At 39.3% G+C, this 16,903-nt stretch overlaps 1 protein-coding gene across 1 annotated transcript in view; it reads left to right on the top strand.

Annotated features, from left to right (window-relative positions):
* The window catches only part of ttc29 (tetratricopeptide repeat domain 29), a 110,107-nt gene that overhangs the window by 42,814 nt on the left and 50,390 nt on the right, over positions 1-16,903 (top strand). The window contains exon 5 of the mRNA XM_007899158.2: positions 2,992-3,077. Coding sequence (XP_007897349.1) covers positions 2,992-3,077 — 86 coding nt within the window. The remainder of the gene's footprint in view (positions 1-2,991; positions 3,078-16,903) is intronic.

The following is a 16,903-nucleotide window of genomic DNA, read 5'->3' as shown; positions in this document are numbered from 1 at the left end:
GTAGTCATGAAATAGAATTGTCCTGGAGCCTGCTGTGGTGTCCTCTTGTGCTGGGTGACACTCTCTAACCTGTCTAACCCAACAATTTCAAAGACTGAATTCCAATGAAGTGAGTGAAAGTGTTTCAAGAAAGCTATCCTGTCTTCAAGAATCAATTTCAGCTCCTTTTTATATTTCTTGATTTTTTTTCCAAATCCTGAAACAATCTTCATAAGTTTTGTTTAACTGGAAGATAACATATACTTTGATGACCATTGGTTGCAGCAAAAGTCCCAGGATGGGACATTTAAAATTTAAATGTTGGCACACACATATTGTCAACTTTTTATAAAAAATAAAAATTGTCTGAAGAAACACATAAATCAATGGTGTCAATCTCATGTTAAAAGGACGGTGTCATAGCTTTACATGTTAGAAGTGTCAAGGTTTAAAGTAGTTGTTTGCTTGAGGACATTTCTTGTGGGCAAACAGTGGGATTTACTGCCGCAGTTGATCAGGTAAAAGGAAACTTGAGACTGATTTGGTTACTGATATGGACTTTACATTATACCCTACAGTCTATTTCTTGTGTTTACAAAAAGAGTGAGAGGGCCTTGGGACGTCCTCCTGACACGAAAGGCGCCATACAAATGTAATCTTGTTGTTGTTGAAACATTAGTGGGGAGGGGGGATTTTGACACAAAATATGGATAAATTTGGTGAATAAGATTAATATTGAAGATCGAAAATAAGCCAGATATTTATTTTATTCCACATTAATAACACATTTGTAAGTTAGAGAGCTGATCATCCACACTAATTGTTAATGGCCTTTATTCAGATCAGATTGTGGTCATTAGACATCACGCAAAATACAATAGAGACACACAGACACACAGGGCTACAAATCTAAACAGACTATTGTAGTGAGGTGTGGTGTTACAAGTCATTGTAGCTCCACAGTGTCCCAGCCTCTCAGTCCCTGACTCTCCCTCTCACATACAGAGACTCACATCAACATGTCACATGCACTCATTGACTGACTCACTCACTGATTCACTCACTCATTCACTGACTGACTCACTCACTGAATCACTCACTGACAGAGAGAGAGAGAGAGAGTGCGCAAGAGAGAGTGTGCGCGAGCGAGGGTACGAGCGAGTGTGTCAGAGTGAGAGTGAGAATGTGAGAGAGAGATAGAGAGCATGAGAGAGAGCGAGTGTGACAGAGAGCGTGACAGACAGAGAGAGGGAGCATGACAGAGAGAGGGAGCGTGACAGAGTGAGAGAGAGTGTGTGAGAGTGCGAGAGAGAGAGAATGTGAGAGAGAGTGAAAATGAATGTGAGTGTGTGTGTGTTAGAGAGAGAGATTGTGAGAGAGAGCGAGAGAGAGTATGAGAGAAAGAGAGAGAGAGTGTGTGAGAGAGTGAGAGTGCGTGAGAGCTTGCTAGAAAGAGAGTATGAGAGAGTGAGAGAGTGTCACAAAGAGAGAGTGTCAGAGAGTGAGAGAGTGTCAGAGAGCGTGAGATAGAGAGTGTGAGAGTGTGTATGAGAGTGTGTGAGAGAGCACATGAGAGAGAGTGATGTGTGAGAGTGAGAGAGAGAGTGAGTGAGTGTGTGAGAGAGTGTGTGTGTGAGAGTGAGTGAGTGTGAGAGTGAATGTGAGAAGAGTGAATAAGAGAGAGAGAGTGTGAGAGAGAGTGTGAGGTTACATCAACTGGATTATATGGCTGGGGTGAGGGTGTTAGTTCATGCATCCAACGTTGTCTTGTTCAAAAGCAAGAATACAATAATAGTTTGATAATTAGCAGTAGCTTTATATTGGAATTTAGAATAAAGTCAGATTATTTTTCTGGTTGTTGTTTCCCATACTCGTGCGAAACTCCAGAATATCTGCTACGCTTATGCTCTGACCTGGGGTGCAAGTTTTATTTTTTTGTGAACATCAACATCAAGGGAAAAAACAATAATGAAACCCACACGAGGAATTCTGAGACCCATTCATTATGTTACCATCACTTGGTTCTGATTGTCATTAAACGTTAGCATTAATTCAAAGTTTAAAAAGCCAGTTTGCTGGGGGCTGGTGGGATGTTTGTAAGTTATATTCTTGCTTTTGGCCTGAGATTTCCCACATCACACATCTTCCCCGCATGAGAGCACAAGCTGGAGACCTGCTTGCAGGCCTCTGCTAATGTTTCTTTATGACTGACTACCAGAAGGTGCACAAGAGAATTGATTCAGGTTGTAATAAAATAGGTGCTAGCGCAGTAGATGTCAGGCTTAATTCTGTTTCTTGACTCGTGGGGAAAAATGCTTTTCCCTCAGTTTTGCAACATGAATTCCTTTTTGCAGTGAAGCATATTTTGAGTTTTATTCTGTTTGCTCCTGTCACCATTTCCTGTAACACTAATTTTGCAGTGTATTACTAGATTTTTGTGAGGGGGAAGTTGGAGGGCAGGGGTATACAGACGGTGTGAAAGTGGATCCTCTGGCACTACACCAGTAGATCAGATGTCTAAACATGTTAGTGCCTTTCATTTCTTAAAATGTTAAATCATTGTTCCATGAACCTGTGGGGCAAATAACCTCAATTTTAAAAAAAATGACACTTCTTACAGGCTTGCAGGAGGAAGTAAGCTATCTAATATTTTTTCATGTTTCTTTTTGGGACGTGGGTTCCTATGGCCAAGAAGGGAAATAGGAGCTGATCTGATCTTTCTGTTCCCATTGATATAGTGCCACTGTATTGATGCTACAACATCTTGCGGCTATGTTCGAACATATAAACCCTGATACCCCAGACCGTAATAGAACCATTCAACCATTCTTTCAGTGTAGTTCTGTTGGCGTTTTACACCTAGCTACAACCGCTTTCAAGCCTATTGAACGCTACTCTGCTGAATTAAATTGGTTGCAAACCAAAACTAAGTTGTTGGTGTTGAAGTTTCAGAACTGCAATGTGCAGATATTCAAGTGTACACACGTATAACTAGATATTCATGTCCACCAGGGGGCGACAGGAAGATGGAAGGATTAGCTGCGTACCGTGTGGCTTTAGCTTACCATGCTAATGGAGATCCACAAACAGCAATCAAAGTAAGTATGATGTTACTGTTTGACCCTTGCGTGTTTTTTTCCCTCTCGGATCCTACTGTTTTATTCAGTGTTTTAAACCCTTTTCAGCAAAAAAAAAGTTGTCTTGATAACTTTGAAATCAGGAATCTCATGGCATTATTCAAAACGAGGAGGAGGGTTTCACCCAGTACGAGAAGGGGGTCAACACATCCCACAAATAAATTTAGGCACTCGCCTAAATAAATTTAGGCTGTTGGTGGGACACTGCTGTGCACAATTGGCTGCCACATTTCACACACAAAATATCTAGTGAAGCGCTTTGAGATGCTCAATGACAAGATAAGATTATTTATTATTATTGACATTAACTTCTCTAAATTAGAGAGAGACACATAACTCATAACTGAGTATTCTCTCCTTATATAATGCATGGATAGTAGGCACAAAATGAATATAGTGCTTTATCTTTGGATACTAAAATTTGAATGAATGAATTTTTAATCAGGCGAATGGGAGTTTGCATGTTTTAAAACTTTCTGGAATGCTGAGTGGCTACGTCAAGCAATTTGGGAACAGACAAGTTCTAGTTTCAAAAGCCATTAGAGTCTATTGCTTCTGGTTTGCAGTTGTGGCTAGCTTCTTGCTTTCAGGAGTTTGGCTGAAAAAAGGTCCGAAAGATCTTAAGGTAAGTCGGGAAGCAAAACAGAGATCCTAGTGCACCCCTTAGCAACCTTTGGAATTGAACCTTTTTTGGTGTCATTTTCTTATTGAATCTCTTAGAAAATCTCAGTTTCCCACAAAACTAGTCACTTTTAGCATAGCAATTTACAGGTTGCAAATTACTCATTTTCAACACATTATCTTTCCATAGAGCCTGTATTTTTATCTCAGTTTTTCCCTGTCCATTTAGATGTTTATGATCAATTCTATATTTAGAAATGGTTTGTATTACATGCAAACTTTTTCTTCTTGTGCTTTCAATTTACTATATTTAAATAGTATTCAAGTCTCAGGCCCAGAGAGATGTTAGAGGTTTCGGAGAAAAGAAAAGGGAACTCACTTGCAGTTTTAATATGCTACTGATACTATGATGCACCCTGATTTTGGATCATAGAATCATTAAGATACATTTAGTGAAAATAAATGCTTTAAATTTGAGTAAAACAGTAGTTTTAATGGGGTAGAGTAATTATGCTTTCCCTTTCATATGGTTCACTTTTTAATGCACGTCATCTTGAAAAATTAAATTATTCGGTCACAAATCAATGGTTTGCAATGGATTTCACTCATAGCTAATGGGAAATCTTCTCAATAACCAGCAGTAAGTCACAGCCGACTGGTGATCCTACTCCAGAACGGTAGAAATAAATTGCAAGTTACGCAATTTGTATGTTGACTTTTACTATCGGAATTTACCATCAAAATAATCAGCCTTGAATTTGACATAGGACCTTTCACGTTGGGAAGCCATCTCAAAGCTTTTCACAGCATTTACTGTAAAGTGTAACGACAATGTTTTGTAGGCGATGGCAGCAGTCAGTTTGTAAATAGCAGTATCCCACAACCAGCCCTGAAGTGAATGACCAATATATCTGGCAGATTGTTGTTTGGTACACTGGGAAAAATTCTTTTTTAAGAGTTTTTCAAATAGTAGAGTGGAGTCCTGTAGCTTAGTGGTTAGAGCACTCGCCTCGCAAACAAGAGGACCTGGCTTTGATTCCCAGGCAGGGCGAAACGTTGGGCAAATTTCCTTACTCCATGCACCTCTGTTTACCTAGCAGAAAGTAGGTATCTGGTTGTCAGTCGATTGGCAGATCACTTTTCCGGGGGTAATAATCCCTTAAAATAATAATAATAATTTGGTCACTCAATCCACCACTGTTCGTGGGACACTGCTGTGCGCAATTGGCTGCTGTGTTTTGCCACAAAATATACAGTCAATTCACTTTACAGTATATTCTGTGAAGCGATTTCAGAAGTTTCGAAAACATAAGTGGCTGTATCAAATGGAAGGTTTATTTATTATTATTTATAGTACTATGGGATCTTTAACATCGACCTGAATAGGGACCTCATCCTAAGAATGGCACCTCCGACAATGCAGCAGTGCAGGTGGAGGGCTGCATTGTCAGAGCTCGTGCAACATTGTACTCCAGTACAGTAGAGTACTCGGTTCAAAGTCCTGACGTGGAGCTTAAACCTATAAACCTTCTCTCAGAAGCAAGAGAGCTACCAACAGAGCCAGACTCAAGTCATTAGTGTGATTCTGAGTCTCTCTTAATGAATCATATTACAAATGCCATCTTTGATTCATAGAATTTTTTTGATTGGACTTTCTAAATTTGAATGAACATTTTGTTTGGTGACTTTAATTTGTTAGGGGGTGGTGGAGGGAAGAGAGAGATTGTGTTATTTTATAATATCTGAGGTTCAGCAGCACAATGAAGTCTGCTGATTTAAAACAGTGATTGTTATATGTTTGATTTTAAATTTGACAGCATTGTGGAATTACCAGATTTTAAATTTGGAAAATGGAATAAATAGACCTAAAAGACACTTTTCTTGTTTCCAACATTCTTTTAATAAGTTAAAAATATGGATAAGAGTTTACAATTTTGATACATTGTTCTCCAGATTTAAATTGTAGAACAAGGAGGGTATGTAAAACACGTTCTTTTTATCTGGAATTTAGTTTTTGATTTTTCCCCAAAATGGACTAATTTAAAATATGAAATAGTTTTTATCGATTAGGTCAGAACAATAATTTATCTTGCCATGAACACTGTTTTTATTTATTCTTTACAGTTTGTTTTTGCTGTGCAAATATGTTTCTATAATCCTCACACGCTTAAGCCCGTTGAGTTTTTAAAATTGATGTTCAGTTTGCAGAGATAAAATGTGTATCAAAAATAACTTCATGAAGATATTATTATAAAGGAAAATAACAAAATATGTAACAATAACAAATTCAACAACGTAAACTCCTTAAATCAGATTTGTTATAGGTGTCTTTTTAAATAGTCAGTGTATAAAAGGTGGTGCCTCACAGTGTTCCGATTATTTGTGAATAATTTTGCTAGATTTATTATATCAAGTAATATGAAGCTCTTAATTAAAGATTATTTGTACTGCTTCCATACTGTAGGATGGAATTTTCCTTTTGTGTTTATTTGGCACTTTGAATTATTGTGTAAATATTTTGATCACCTGTGAAAGCTGGGAAATAACTACAGTATAAATTGATATTACCTATTACTGTTTTGCTACAATCTCGCTGTATTTGCACCGTCCAAAGTAGCCACACGTTTAAAACATTTTTTGATCAAAAAATAAATGAAAGCTAAATGATAATGTCTTTTGTTGGAAAAAAGTAAAAGCTCACGTATGCCTTTCTTTTTGAGAACCCTGGCCAAAGATTTACATTTATGTTTTTATACATAAATCGTCTCTCCATCTGAGAGGAGCTCAGATGTATACAGGCCTTAGATCATAGTTTTACCTCCCTTAGGACGCCCGCTTATCATTATACTGAGCTTCCTAGCTCTCTGCTTTGCCTTGTGGTAATATGCTGTTCATTGCCAGGCCAAGCCTCAGAGACATGCTAAAGAGGTCCTGCCACACAGCGCAAGACTCCTGGGGTCTCAGCTCTGGGGTCTCAATGGTTGTTTCCCTGCTTTTCCATCAGAGTTTTCATCTCCTTTATCCTGTTGTAATGCACCCACCTCAGGCTGTCATTCTACGGACGACTATAGCTGGGATCGAACAGCAACAGCTGCTGTAAAAGACGATCATTTCCTCCCACTGTTACCTCATTAGTGTTTCTCCCATTCAACCAACAAATAATCTTGTGGCCACTATTGGACATCAGGGAGGGATTTTTGCTTAAAATACTTATTATACATGTAACGGTGAACAATAATGTCTCCAGTAATGTTGTTTTTGTTTTACTTAAAATAATATTAGTGTATGGTGATTTTTTTTGAGGTGTGAAATAAAACTTTAATATCTTCTTTAATGTTATGACCTATTAGCTTGATGAGGAGTACAAAAAACATTAAATCAGACAGCAATAACATCTGAATTGCGTGCCTGTGCTACTGAATCCTATTATGTAACAAAAATCTAACCAATCTACTGTATATGAGACACAGAAGGTGTTCTTTAATTTAACTCATTTATGTGCATTCAAAATTATGCATTCAACATTTGTCAAATAAAGGTTGACCAGAAACCTCTGACGTGCGGTTCGTGACGTAAAGAAATTGAATATTTTGATCTGTGAAATAATTAATTGTTTGTGATAGATTGTTAAAACATTTAACAAATTATTATTTTCCAATCACTGTTAGTTTTTCCCTTGGTGTGTTCTTCATTCAGTTAGAGATCAAGTAAATTTTCTGATCCAACAGTGAATAATTTCATAGTTCTTTCTACAATTGTGTTACTTGTTGAAAAATCTAAAAGGTAGGAGGCACTGATGTTATTTTTGTATCAAAGAAATTGAGGGTTGAAATGTCAGATCACAGCACACACAAACAAGCGCAATGGCAGGAATGATTAGTTTTTACATTAATGGACAAACATTCTTAATTTTACTCAAATAGCATGCCATTCAGAACATAACATAACACATTCAGAACTTTATAAACTCGTCCAAGATGGGAAACGTGAAATTGACACAATGTACTGAAAAAGAAAAAGGGATTTTTTTAAAAAAAATCTTTAAAGCCATAGTTTAAAGCAGCACCTGCTACTGAGACAGCCTACATGCCTGTGAGGGTTAATCCTGCTGTGGCATTTGTTTCTGTAATGCAGAAAATACTGTCATTTGTTCTTTTATCCTTTATAAATCAAGTCAAAATTGAATCCACTGCATCATGCCCCGTGTGTGAGATTTTCAGGTTATGGTAAAGCATGTTTTTGCCCTAATTTCTGAACCCCTTTTAACTGAGGATTTTTGAATCGTATAATTCAATATAATAATTGCAAATGAAATGCATTAAAAAATAAGTGTGTAATTACAAACATTGGCATGTGTTCACATTTTTATCGTGTTCCGATATTTCTTTTATCTTTAAGCAAATATTTTAGATTTGAAATGCTTCTCGATCGTTGTATCTCAGACGATTCCTTAGGTATTTCATTCTAGTGTGTGTTGTGCTCAAAAGAAAACATGCGTTTCCAATTCTTTTTCATGTACAATTCTATTAATGTTTAAAAAAGAAACTTTTTAATCTGAGAATAGAGGTACTGTATTTACTGTATTCGGCAGCTCACTAATGGAGCCCTGATTGTAGATAGGTGTTGGTGTTGAAGTGTGCACATGCATATGCTATGATTTCAGGGTCTTAAGAGGATACTGAAACTTGACAAGCGGGTATATTGCCATAGATGTTGCTGTGAGATAAAAGTAAGGCAGACATCTGGACCAGAGCACTGTTCTCAAAATGAAGCTCTGAATATCTCTGCGTTTAAACTCACCGGTCTCCTGCCTTTGTACTCCTCTTGTTTCTCTCCTGGGCTCCTTGTATCATTCATATTCCCTTGCACTCCCAATTTCCTCCAAGTCACTGTGGTAGCTTCATGCCAAAAGAGTATAGAAATATATCCAGGATTCTCCACCTGAAAGGCTGAGCACCCCTTCCCTTACTGCTCTGTCTCTGCTGGTTTCCTGCTTGTCACGGCATTGCGTTCAGCGCCACACTGGCTTGTTTTGTCAATAACCATTTATTTGTTGCTGAAATAGTAGCAGCCATTACATCTGACCTCCCTGTTTCATCAATTATGGATAGATTATTGGATGTGAACATCTGCAAAAGCTTGAGGTTAGACTTACCTTCTGGCTGGGATTAGATGAAGTATTAAACTTGTTTATTGTCAGACTAAAACTCTAGTGGGAAGGCTGTGTGGTTTTAAAAAAAAATAGCAAACTATCAGCAGGCACCGAAAATTGTTTAGACTGCTTAGTTTGTTCATTTAATCTATTTATTCAGCTCAGTAACATCTCCGTGAAAAGTGGATAAACCCTAGCCTAAGAGCCTTTTAAATATAACATTGGTTACCTGGATCTAGTGTGAAAACAAGTGGGCTACAGAACAATAAGGAATATGTCAACCAGTGACAGGATACTAGTACCTTAATATTCTCCAGATTGGGCAACAGCTCCTTGTACAGTATAAACAGGTAAATATTGTCTTCTCATAGGTGAAAATTTTATCCACTTGCACTCCCGTGAGCACAGGCCCTAGGAAGCTAATCGTTAAAACTCAGCAGAAAAGCAAGAACTTGTTCAACTGCCTTGTTTCCTACCAGCCCGTTTAGATGCAAGGTTGCAGCAAAACTCTTGATGTGCGTTTCAAAAACTCTGCCCTGATTTATGTTTCAAATATTATTACTGAGGTTGAATGATGGGAAGGGAACACATTTACTCTTTAATTTAAAATGTCTCAAAGACATGATAAGGTGCTATACTAAATGCAAGGATTATTATTATGACTCCTGAACTCTGAAACAGAGAAATCTCAACGTACAAAAGATATATTCTGTATTACCTACTCTTAACTTTTTCTCTTAAAAAAAAAGTATCAATAGTGAAGGGGAGAGAGGAATTTGCACACTTTCAAAATTCTGTAGGTGACATTTGGTTCAGAACTGTCAGCAAATGTAAATATTTCATTACATTCCCTTTAATATGTGATTTTAATTTTTTTTATTTTTGATATTTGCAGCAAATTGTATATGTCTGTTACCATCCTACTCCACGAACAAAATAGTTTGCTATTTGGTGTTAAGCGAAAGGATGTTTTTTTCTCAATGATTTTCTCTCCTTTTTTGATTCTTTTTTTCCTTATTTTGGGGGTGATAGGCGTTGGGTTAATGTGCAAGTTACCTTTCAAGCACATGGTGTTCCTGTAAAGAATCAAAGGCAGAGGGATGACCAGCACCTAAGATCGCGATGCATCTGCTTGTGCAGCAGCTGCCACTCCTCTTCTCATTTGATTGTTAATATATTTATTTTCATGGCACCCGTCCTTGTTGCCTCCCCCAACCCCACGGAAAAAAATCTGGTAGGAAAATCATTTTGCGCATGGATGCCAACTAAATGCAATTCCATTCTGTACATACATCTGGAAGAGTGGAAATAGAGCCAAGTTAGAAATTGAAAATAAATACAATGCCCACATTATTTTTGTGGTCTGAAGTTTGTGAAAGATTTTCATGTGATTTAATTCCGCTGTTATTAAAAAAAAACACAAAAATATTTAATAGTCGTGGAGTAGAACTCACTAAATCCTTTCACAAATAAACTCATCATAATATGTTAGTGAGGGAAAAAATACCAGTGGAGAAAATGATAAATCGGGAATTTAAATCAGACTGTTATGTAAATATGTATTTACAAGGCTATGTAAATATTTCATAACATTCTCTTTAATATGGGATATCATGTTTTTTTATTTTTGCTAATATTTGCTGCAAGCTTTTTACTTCTGTTACCATCTTATTCTATGATTAAAATAGTTTGCTAATTAGTGTTAGCAAAGATTTTCTCTCCTTTTTTGACTTTTTTTCCCCCCTTTTGGGTGTGATTCCACAGGTACCCTCTTTGCCCAAGGGACCACTATTATTGTGTGAGCATTGACGGTAAGTGTCACTTGGCTAATTAACTGCAAGGTTATCAGCCTGAGCTCGATCATGTCCTTTACCCACATCCTCAAATATGTACTTTTTGGAGTAAAGCTACAGACAGCAGTCAGGAGCAGGAACAGTGGCTGATTTTTTTCTTCTGTAAACAATGTTATCTGTGTTTTCCCTTGGAACACAATCCACGGTAGAAATGTCAGTTTCCACAAGTGTGCTGATGCCATCCAGTTCTACTTTTGTACTTCCATTAATTCTAGGTCTATTGCTGTGTTGGGTGATCCCTAACTTCTTTAACATTAAGATCAGGGAAACTGAAGCTATGTTGCTTGGTTCTCACCAGTGTCGACTTGCTTCTTGCTTCACATCAATTTCCCTGGAGGCTTGACCGAGCTAACTGAGCCTATATAGCATTCTGCTTGACTCCCAGCTCTGCTTCAAACCACTGCCACCCCCACTCCCCTCCCCAAGACTAAAACAGATTTCTTCCATCTCTGGAGCATTATGTGTTTCCATCTCAATCTTGATCATCCATGCTTTCATCACCTCCAAGTTAGATTTCTCCATTTTTTTCTTTGTTGATCTCTGAAGCTCCACCCTCAGCAAGCCCTAATTCATCAAAAACTCTGTGGCCTGTATTCTCTTCTTCAATCCTTCTATTACCCCTATTTGTGGAGTCCTGTAGCTCAGTGGTTAGAGCACTTGCCTTGCAAGCAAGACACCTGGGTTCAATTCCAGGCAGGTCAGGGCGAAACCTTGGGCAAGTTTCCTTACTCCACACGCCTAATAATAATCCCTCGAAAAACCAAAAACAATAATAAATTGATCATTTTCAATCTACGACTGTTTGTGGGACAGGGTTGTGCGCAATTGGCTGCTGCGTTCGCCCACAAATATACAGTCAATTCACTTTACAGTGTGTTCTGTGAAGCGCTTTGGGACGTCCTCCCGACGTGAAAAGCGCTATATCAAATGCAAGGATTATTATTATTATTATTTACCACCAGCAAATCAATTTCAAGATCTTTGACTGACCTTTATCTATCATTATAGTCTGTTCCTTCCCAACCATACAATCTCCTTGCTGGTGACTGTCCTCCTTTAAGAGTCAGTAAGCAGGATTTCCTTGGAGCTGAACTGTCTTCAAGTTGGTGTTCTTGGAATCGGAATGTCAGAATTAAATCAGTCCTCTGTGGCGGTTTCGGTAGTCCAGTTCATGAGCCGGGTGGATCCCCTCCAAAGTACTAAAGATGGCAGACCAGCCAGCATGGCTTGTTGTCGGGATTTGGATTGACAGACGGGAGGCACAGATTCTTCCCACTGCACTTCCGTTTACCCTACAAGCCAAAGCCCCAACCAGTCATAATTAGACATGCAGTGGATAGCCTTGCCAGATAGCGCTCTTAATGACAAGCTACGTGATTTTAACTGGTTAAAATTCAGCAGTACCCTATTGCCCACTTCGCTATCCTCAGTGACTGGAATTAGATAAACAGGATGCATCTCATCAGGGAGAGAATGCCTTTCTATTTCCGACATAGATCATTTCTATGTGTAGGTGGCATATATGGAACCGTCAGTCCATGTTGTTTGTTGTTGGTTTGAATAATCTTAAGCATTGTGGAAAAACACCTGGATTGACTAAAAACCTTATTCTCCTGCCAATTCTGGGCTACTGCATGTTCCTCACTCCCTTCATCCCATTGTCAAGCTTCAGTTACTACATTCCTACGCCCTGGAACTCTCCAAAATTTCTAGTCTTGCGCTTCATATTTCCCTTCCTTCAAAACCCTCTTAAAAATGGATCTCTTTGCCCACATATTTAACAACAAGATTCAACAACAACAAGATTCCATTTATAAAGCGCCTTTCACGTCAGGAGGACGTCCCAAGGCGCTGCACAGTTGGGTCATGACCCGAGCAGGGGGGAAATGGTCAGGGTGAGGGGAGGGAAGGGAGGGAGCGAGGAGGGGGGAAATGGTCAGGATGAGGGGAGGGAAGGGAGGGAGCGAGGAGGGGGAAGAGAGTCGAGAGGGGAGCTGAAGGCTCGGTCAAAGAGAAAGGTTTTGAGACCGGCCTTGAAGGAGGAAAGGGAGGAAGCGGCGAAGGCACTGGGGATGGAGTTCCAGAGCCTGGGGGCTGAGAGGCTGAAGGCCCGACCACCGATGGTAGGGCAGTTGGGGCGGGGGACGTGGAGCAGACCGGAGCCAGAGGAACGGAGGGTACGGGTAGGTAGGTAGGGGGATAGTAGGTTGGAGAGGTAGGAGGGAGCAGGCCGTGAATGGCCTTGTAGGTGAGGATGAGGATCTTGAAATCAATCCTCTGGGGGATGGGGAGCCAGTGGAGGCGAGCGAGGGTGGGAGTGATGTGGTCCGAAGCCTGGTGCGGGACAGTACACGAGCTGCAGAGTTCTGAATGACCTGCAGCTTGTGGAGGGAGGTGGCGGGAAGGCCGGCGAGGAGAGAGTTCCCATAGTCCAGCCTTGAGGTGACAAAGGCGTGAACCAGGGTTTCAGCAGCGTGAGGGGTGAGGTAGTGCATAGTCTGGCGATGTTCCGGAGGTGATGGAAGGCGGTGCCAGTTGTGGTGCGGATGTGAGGGAGAAAGGACAGCTCAGGGTCGAACAAAACGCCGAGGTTCCTGACTGGCTTTGAGAGGTGGAGAGTGCAGCCTTGGATGCTGATGGTGTCAGCGCCTGAGGTGCGGAGGCGCTGACGTGAGCCAATCAGGAGGGCCTCGGTTTTTCGCACATTGAGCTGAAGAAAGTTGTCTCTCGTCCAGGACTCGATGTCGGACAGGCAGCTGTCAGGACATCGGTGGTCGTGGAGTTGAGAGTAGAGGAGGAAAGGTAGAGTTGGGTGTCATCCGCATACATGTGGAAGTTAACTCCATGTCTGCGGATGATGTCACCAAGGGGGAGCATGTAGAATACATGTATTTAGTAAATACTCTTAAATTTGCCTTAGTTCTCCCATCTCTATGAAGTGCTTTGAGATGTTAAAAAAACCTTGCATTTGGTATAGTGCCTTTTCACATCGGAAGGACTTCTCAAAGCGCTTCATTGTATGTGGAAGGTGTTAATGTATTTAAGTGCAAGTTGTTGTTAATTTTTCACAGCTGAGGCTAATTGTAATGTCCCTAGTGCTACCCTGGTTGAAAGTGGATGATTCAACACAGACCAGAGATTTAACTCTAGATTTTCCAAGTCTGCATAGCTATGCTCCAAGTAGAGTCCATTGCTTCAAAAGGCCTTGTTAAGCCTTTTCATGTAATTGTATGGTTCACTTAAAGTCACCCTTAAATGCATTTATAAAGCACCAATGAAAATTTGGGGTTGAAGTGGAAATTATAACGTCATTAAGATGTGTCAAAGCACTTCACAGAATATACTGTAAAGTGAATTGACCGTATATTTTGTGAGCAAAATCAAATGTTATTATGATCTGCTAATTTTAAATGTAGCATAGCAAATTAATTATTTAGCGATCAGAACTGTAAACAAGATGGATCATTGCAGGACATTAACATTGCTCCCATGGCCTTGCTTTTGTTGTCCCAGTTTAAAAAAAATATTGGCAGTAATCACTCAGGAATTCAGTTGTGTAACTACCTTTCTAAGGGCAGTGCAGGATATTAAAACAGAAGTGCGATGACCTGAAGAGACAAGCCAAAGATAAGCTAGCCTGACTCTCCAGGAACGCCAAAGCTACAGGTTGGAGACCCATCAGTGGAGAAAGCAGCATGCCTCCAGGGAGGAACAGATTGTCCAATCAATAATTCTTGAAGTCATTGGTGTGGATAAATCCAGCCAGAAGGATTGGTGTTTAAACTTCAATGGAAACCTAACCAGGTTTCAGGAACATTAATCAAACAAAACTGTGACCCTCCTTTTCCGAATGATTCCTTACTCTACGTATTTATTAGCCTGGGATGGATTGTGCACAATTGTGTTAATATTTAAACTTGCGTCTAATATTCCCCTTCTTTATTTCCACTGGCGTGCAAAGAACAAATGTCTAGACACAGCACAGTTGTTGAAGGAAAATTGCCCTCCCTGGCAACAAGGAAAGTAATATTGCACATAAAAAAAGATTTTGTGAGATGAGGAATAAAGGACATTTTAATTTTAAATGTGGACTCCCATGTCACGCAGCTGGGACATGGACTCTTTGAAAGCTCGGAGTACTAAACTACATTGTTAAAAAGAAACAAAGTAAAGCTTTGTAAGTTATGAAGCCTTTTTGTTCATATTCTAATTACCAGTTATAGACCTGTGTTCACTTACTGAGGGAAGAGTTTAGATGGTACAATTAGCATAAGCAGCTTTATTCTCTCTGGCATTTAAAACTGGATAACTGTAGAAACTTGCCATCATTGTTTAACTGCAGTTCATACCAAATTTTTGTGAGGGCTTCACGAGATTTATTGTTAGTGGAGTGATTGTTTATTTTGAACGCAAATGCCACCGCCAATTTGGATACAGCAAAGTCCCACAAACAGCCATGGAATGCGCTTTATCTGATGAGTTGTTGGCCAGGACATCAGGAGAAACTCCCTTCTCCCTTCACTGTGAGAAACTCACAATTCTCTTATGAATTGTGCAGTGGCATATTTTAACATCCAAATGAACAAGCAAACAAGACCTTGTTTTAACATCTCATCTGAAGGATGGCACCTCTGACAATGCAACACAACCCAACCACTGCATTGGAGCATGTGCGGAAGCTTTGAGTTCAAAGTCCCAACATGGGGCCTGAACCCACAACCTTCTGATTCAGAGATGAGTGCTACCAACTACGATAGACTGACATCTAAACCAAGGTCACATCTACCTACTCAGAAGGAAGTTAAAGATCCCATGAAGCTGAAAAAAAAAGTTGGTGTCTCCCAGTCTCCTGCCAACAATCTCTGAATAAACTCAATCACTTGATGGGTGTTTGTGAGACCTGCTGAGCTGGATTTGCCTCCAAATGCAGTTACTTGATAGAAATTACTTTTGAAATGTTTTGAGACATGTATTAATCGTAAAGCTTAGCAGCAATAATAACACAACTTCATGCTCAGTATAGAAATGATTCACATTTTGTTTATTGTTATTTTGCTTACAACTGCTTTAGGATTTGATTCAATAGTAAATTATTTTTCAGGGCGTTTGATTTAAATTATTTATTTTTTTTACATGGGGCTCTATGATGAACAACTAAGTAAGCGATTGAGACAAATCCTTTATCCACCTCAGCCTGGGCAAGTTAGGACAGAAATAAATGTAACATTCTAACAGAGGAATCAAACTTATATTATGTAAATAGTCGTTGCAATCCAAGATGATGTTTTATTGTATAAAACATGGCTCTTTCTATACTGCATAGGTATTGGACTTATGATTCCCAATATTGTCATTTATTGGATAATGTTTATTATATGGTGAATCTTTTCTGTTCAAAGTGGGAATTGACCAATAGATTTAGGCTCCTTGGAGAAAGAAAGCTTGAAGAGCAAAGGGTTAACACACATCATTTCTTATGCATAATTTACTGGTAATAGTTTCATTTCAGATTCTTTCTTATACCTCTAGGGTCATACAAGGCTTTTTTGTGGCTTTAAGTGCTGCATCTGAAGGTGTCTAGCTACTAATTCACCATGTCACCACCTGCGCTTCAGCACCTAGTGAGCTGACTCCACTACATCATGACATGCGGCTTCCCAGCCTGGACATAGTCCTGTTACCGTAGCGCTTGTCAGAAATCATTAGGCAGTGATCTGTTGATTCATATTGCAGTTCATTGCCTGAGTCATGTTGAGGTTGTGTAAATTGGGCATAAATATCCACCATGCTCACAGACTGAAACAACCCAGTAGTGTTTTTCAAAATCAAGAGAAATTCATTACCACAATTGAATACAAGCTGAGGGTAATAACTACTTTAATTTAGCATTACCCAATACATTAACTGATATTTAAATAATTGCAGCGGGATATAATCTTTGCATTTGATAAGGCACGGTTTCAGGTCATTGAGACATCTCAAAGCACTTCAGAGGAATCACTGTGAAGTGTAGTGACTGTGAGTTTGTAGAGGAACACGGCAGCCTATATTATATATTGTGTGTGTACAGTATATATATTAAATTCTCTGGTGGTGACATTTATAAATATTGCCTCAACACACTTAATTTACTTAAGTAAAAAAAAAGGAAACAACCCACT

Source organism: Callorhinchus milii, unplaced genomic scaffold (assembly GCF_018977255.1).
Source record: "Callorhinchus milii isolate IMCB2004 unplaced genomic scaffold, IMCB_Cmil_1.0 Scaffold1, whole genome shotgun sequence".
NCBI classification, from domain to species: Eukaryota; Metazoa; Chordata; class Chondrichthyes; order Chimaeriformes; family Callorhinchidae; genus Callorhinchus; species Callorhinchus milii.
Note: the sequence above shows the minus strand (reverse complement) of the source record. Positions and strands in the feature narration are given on the sequence as shown.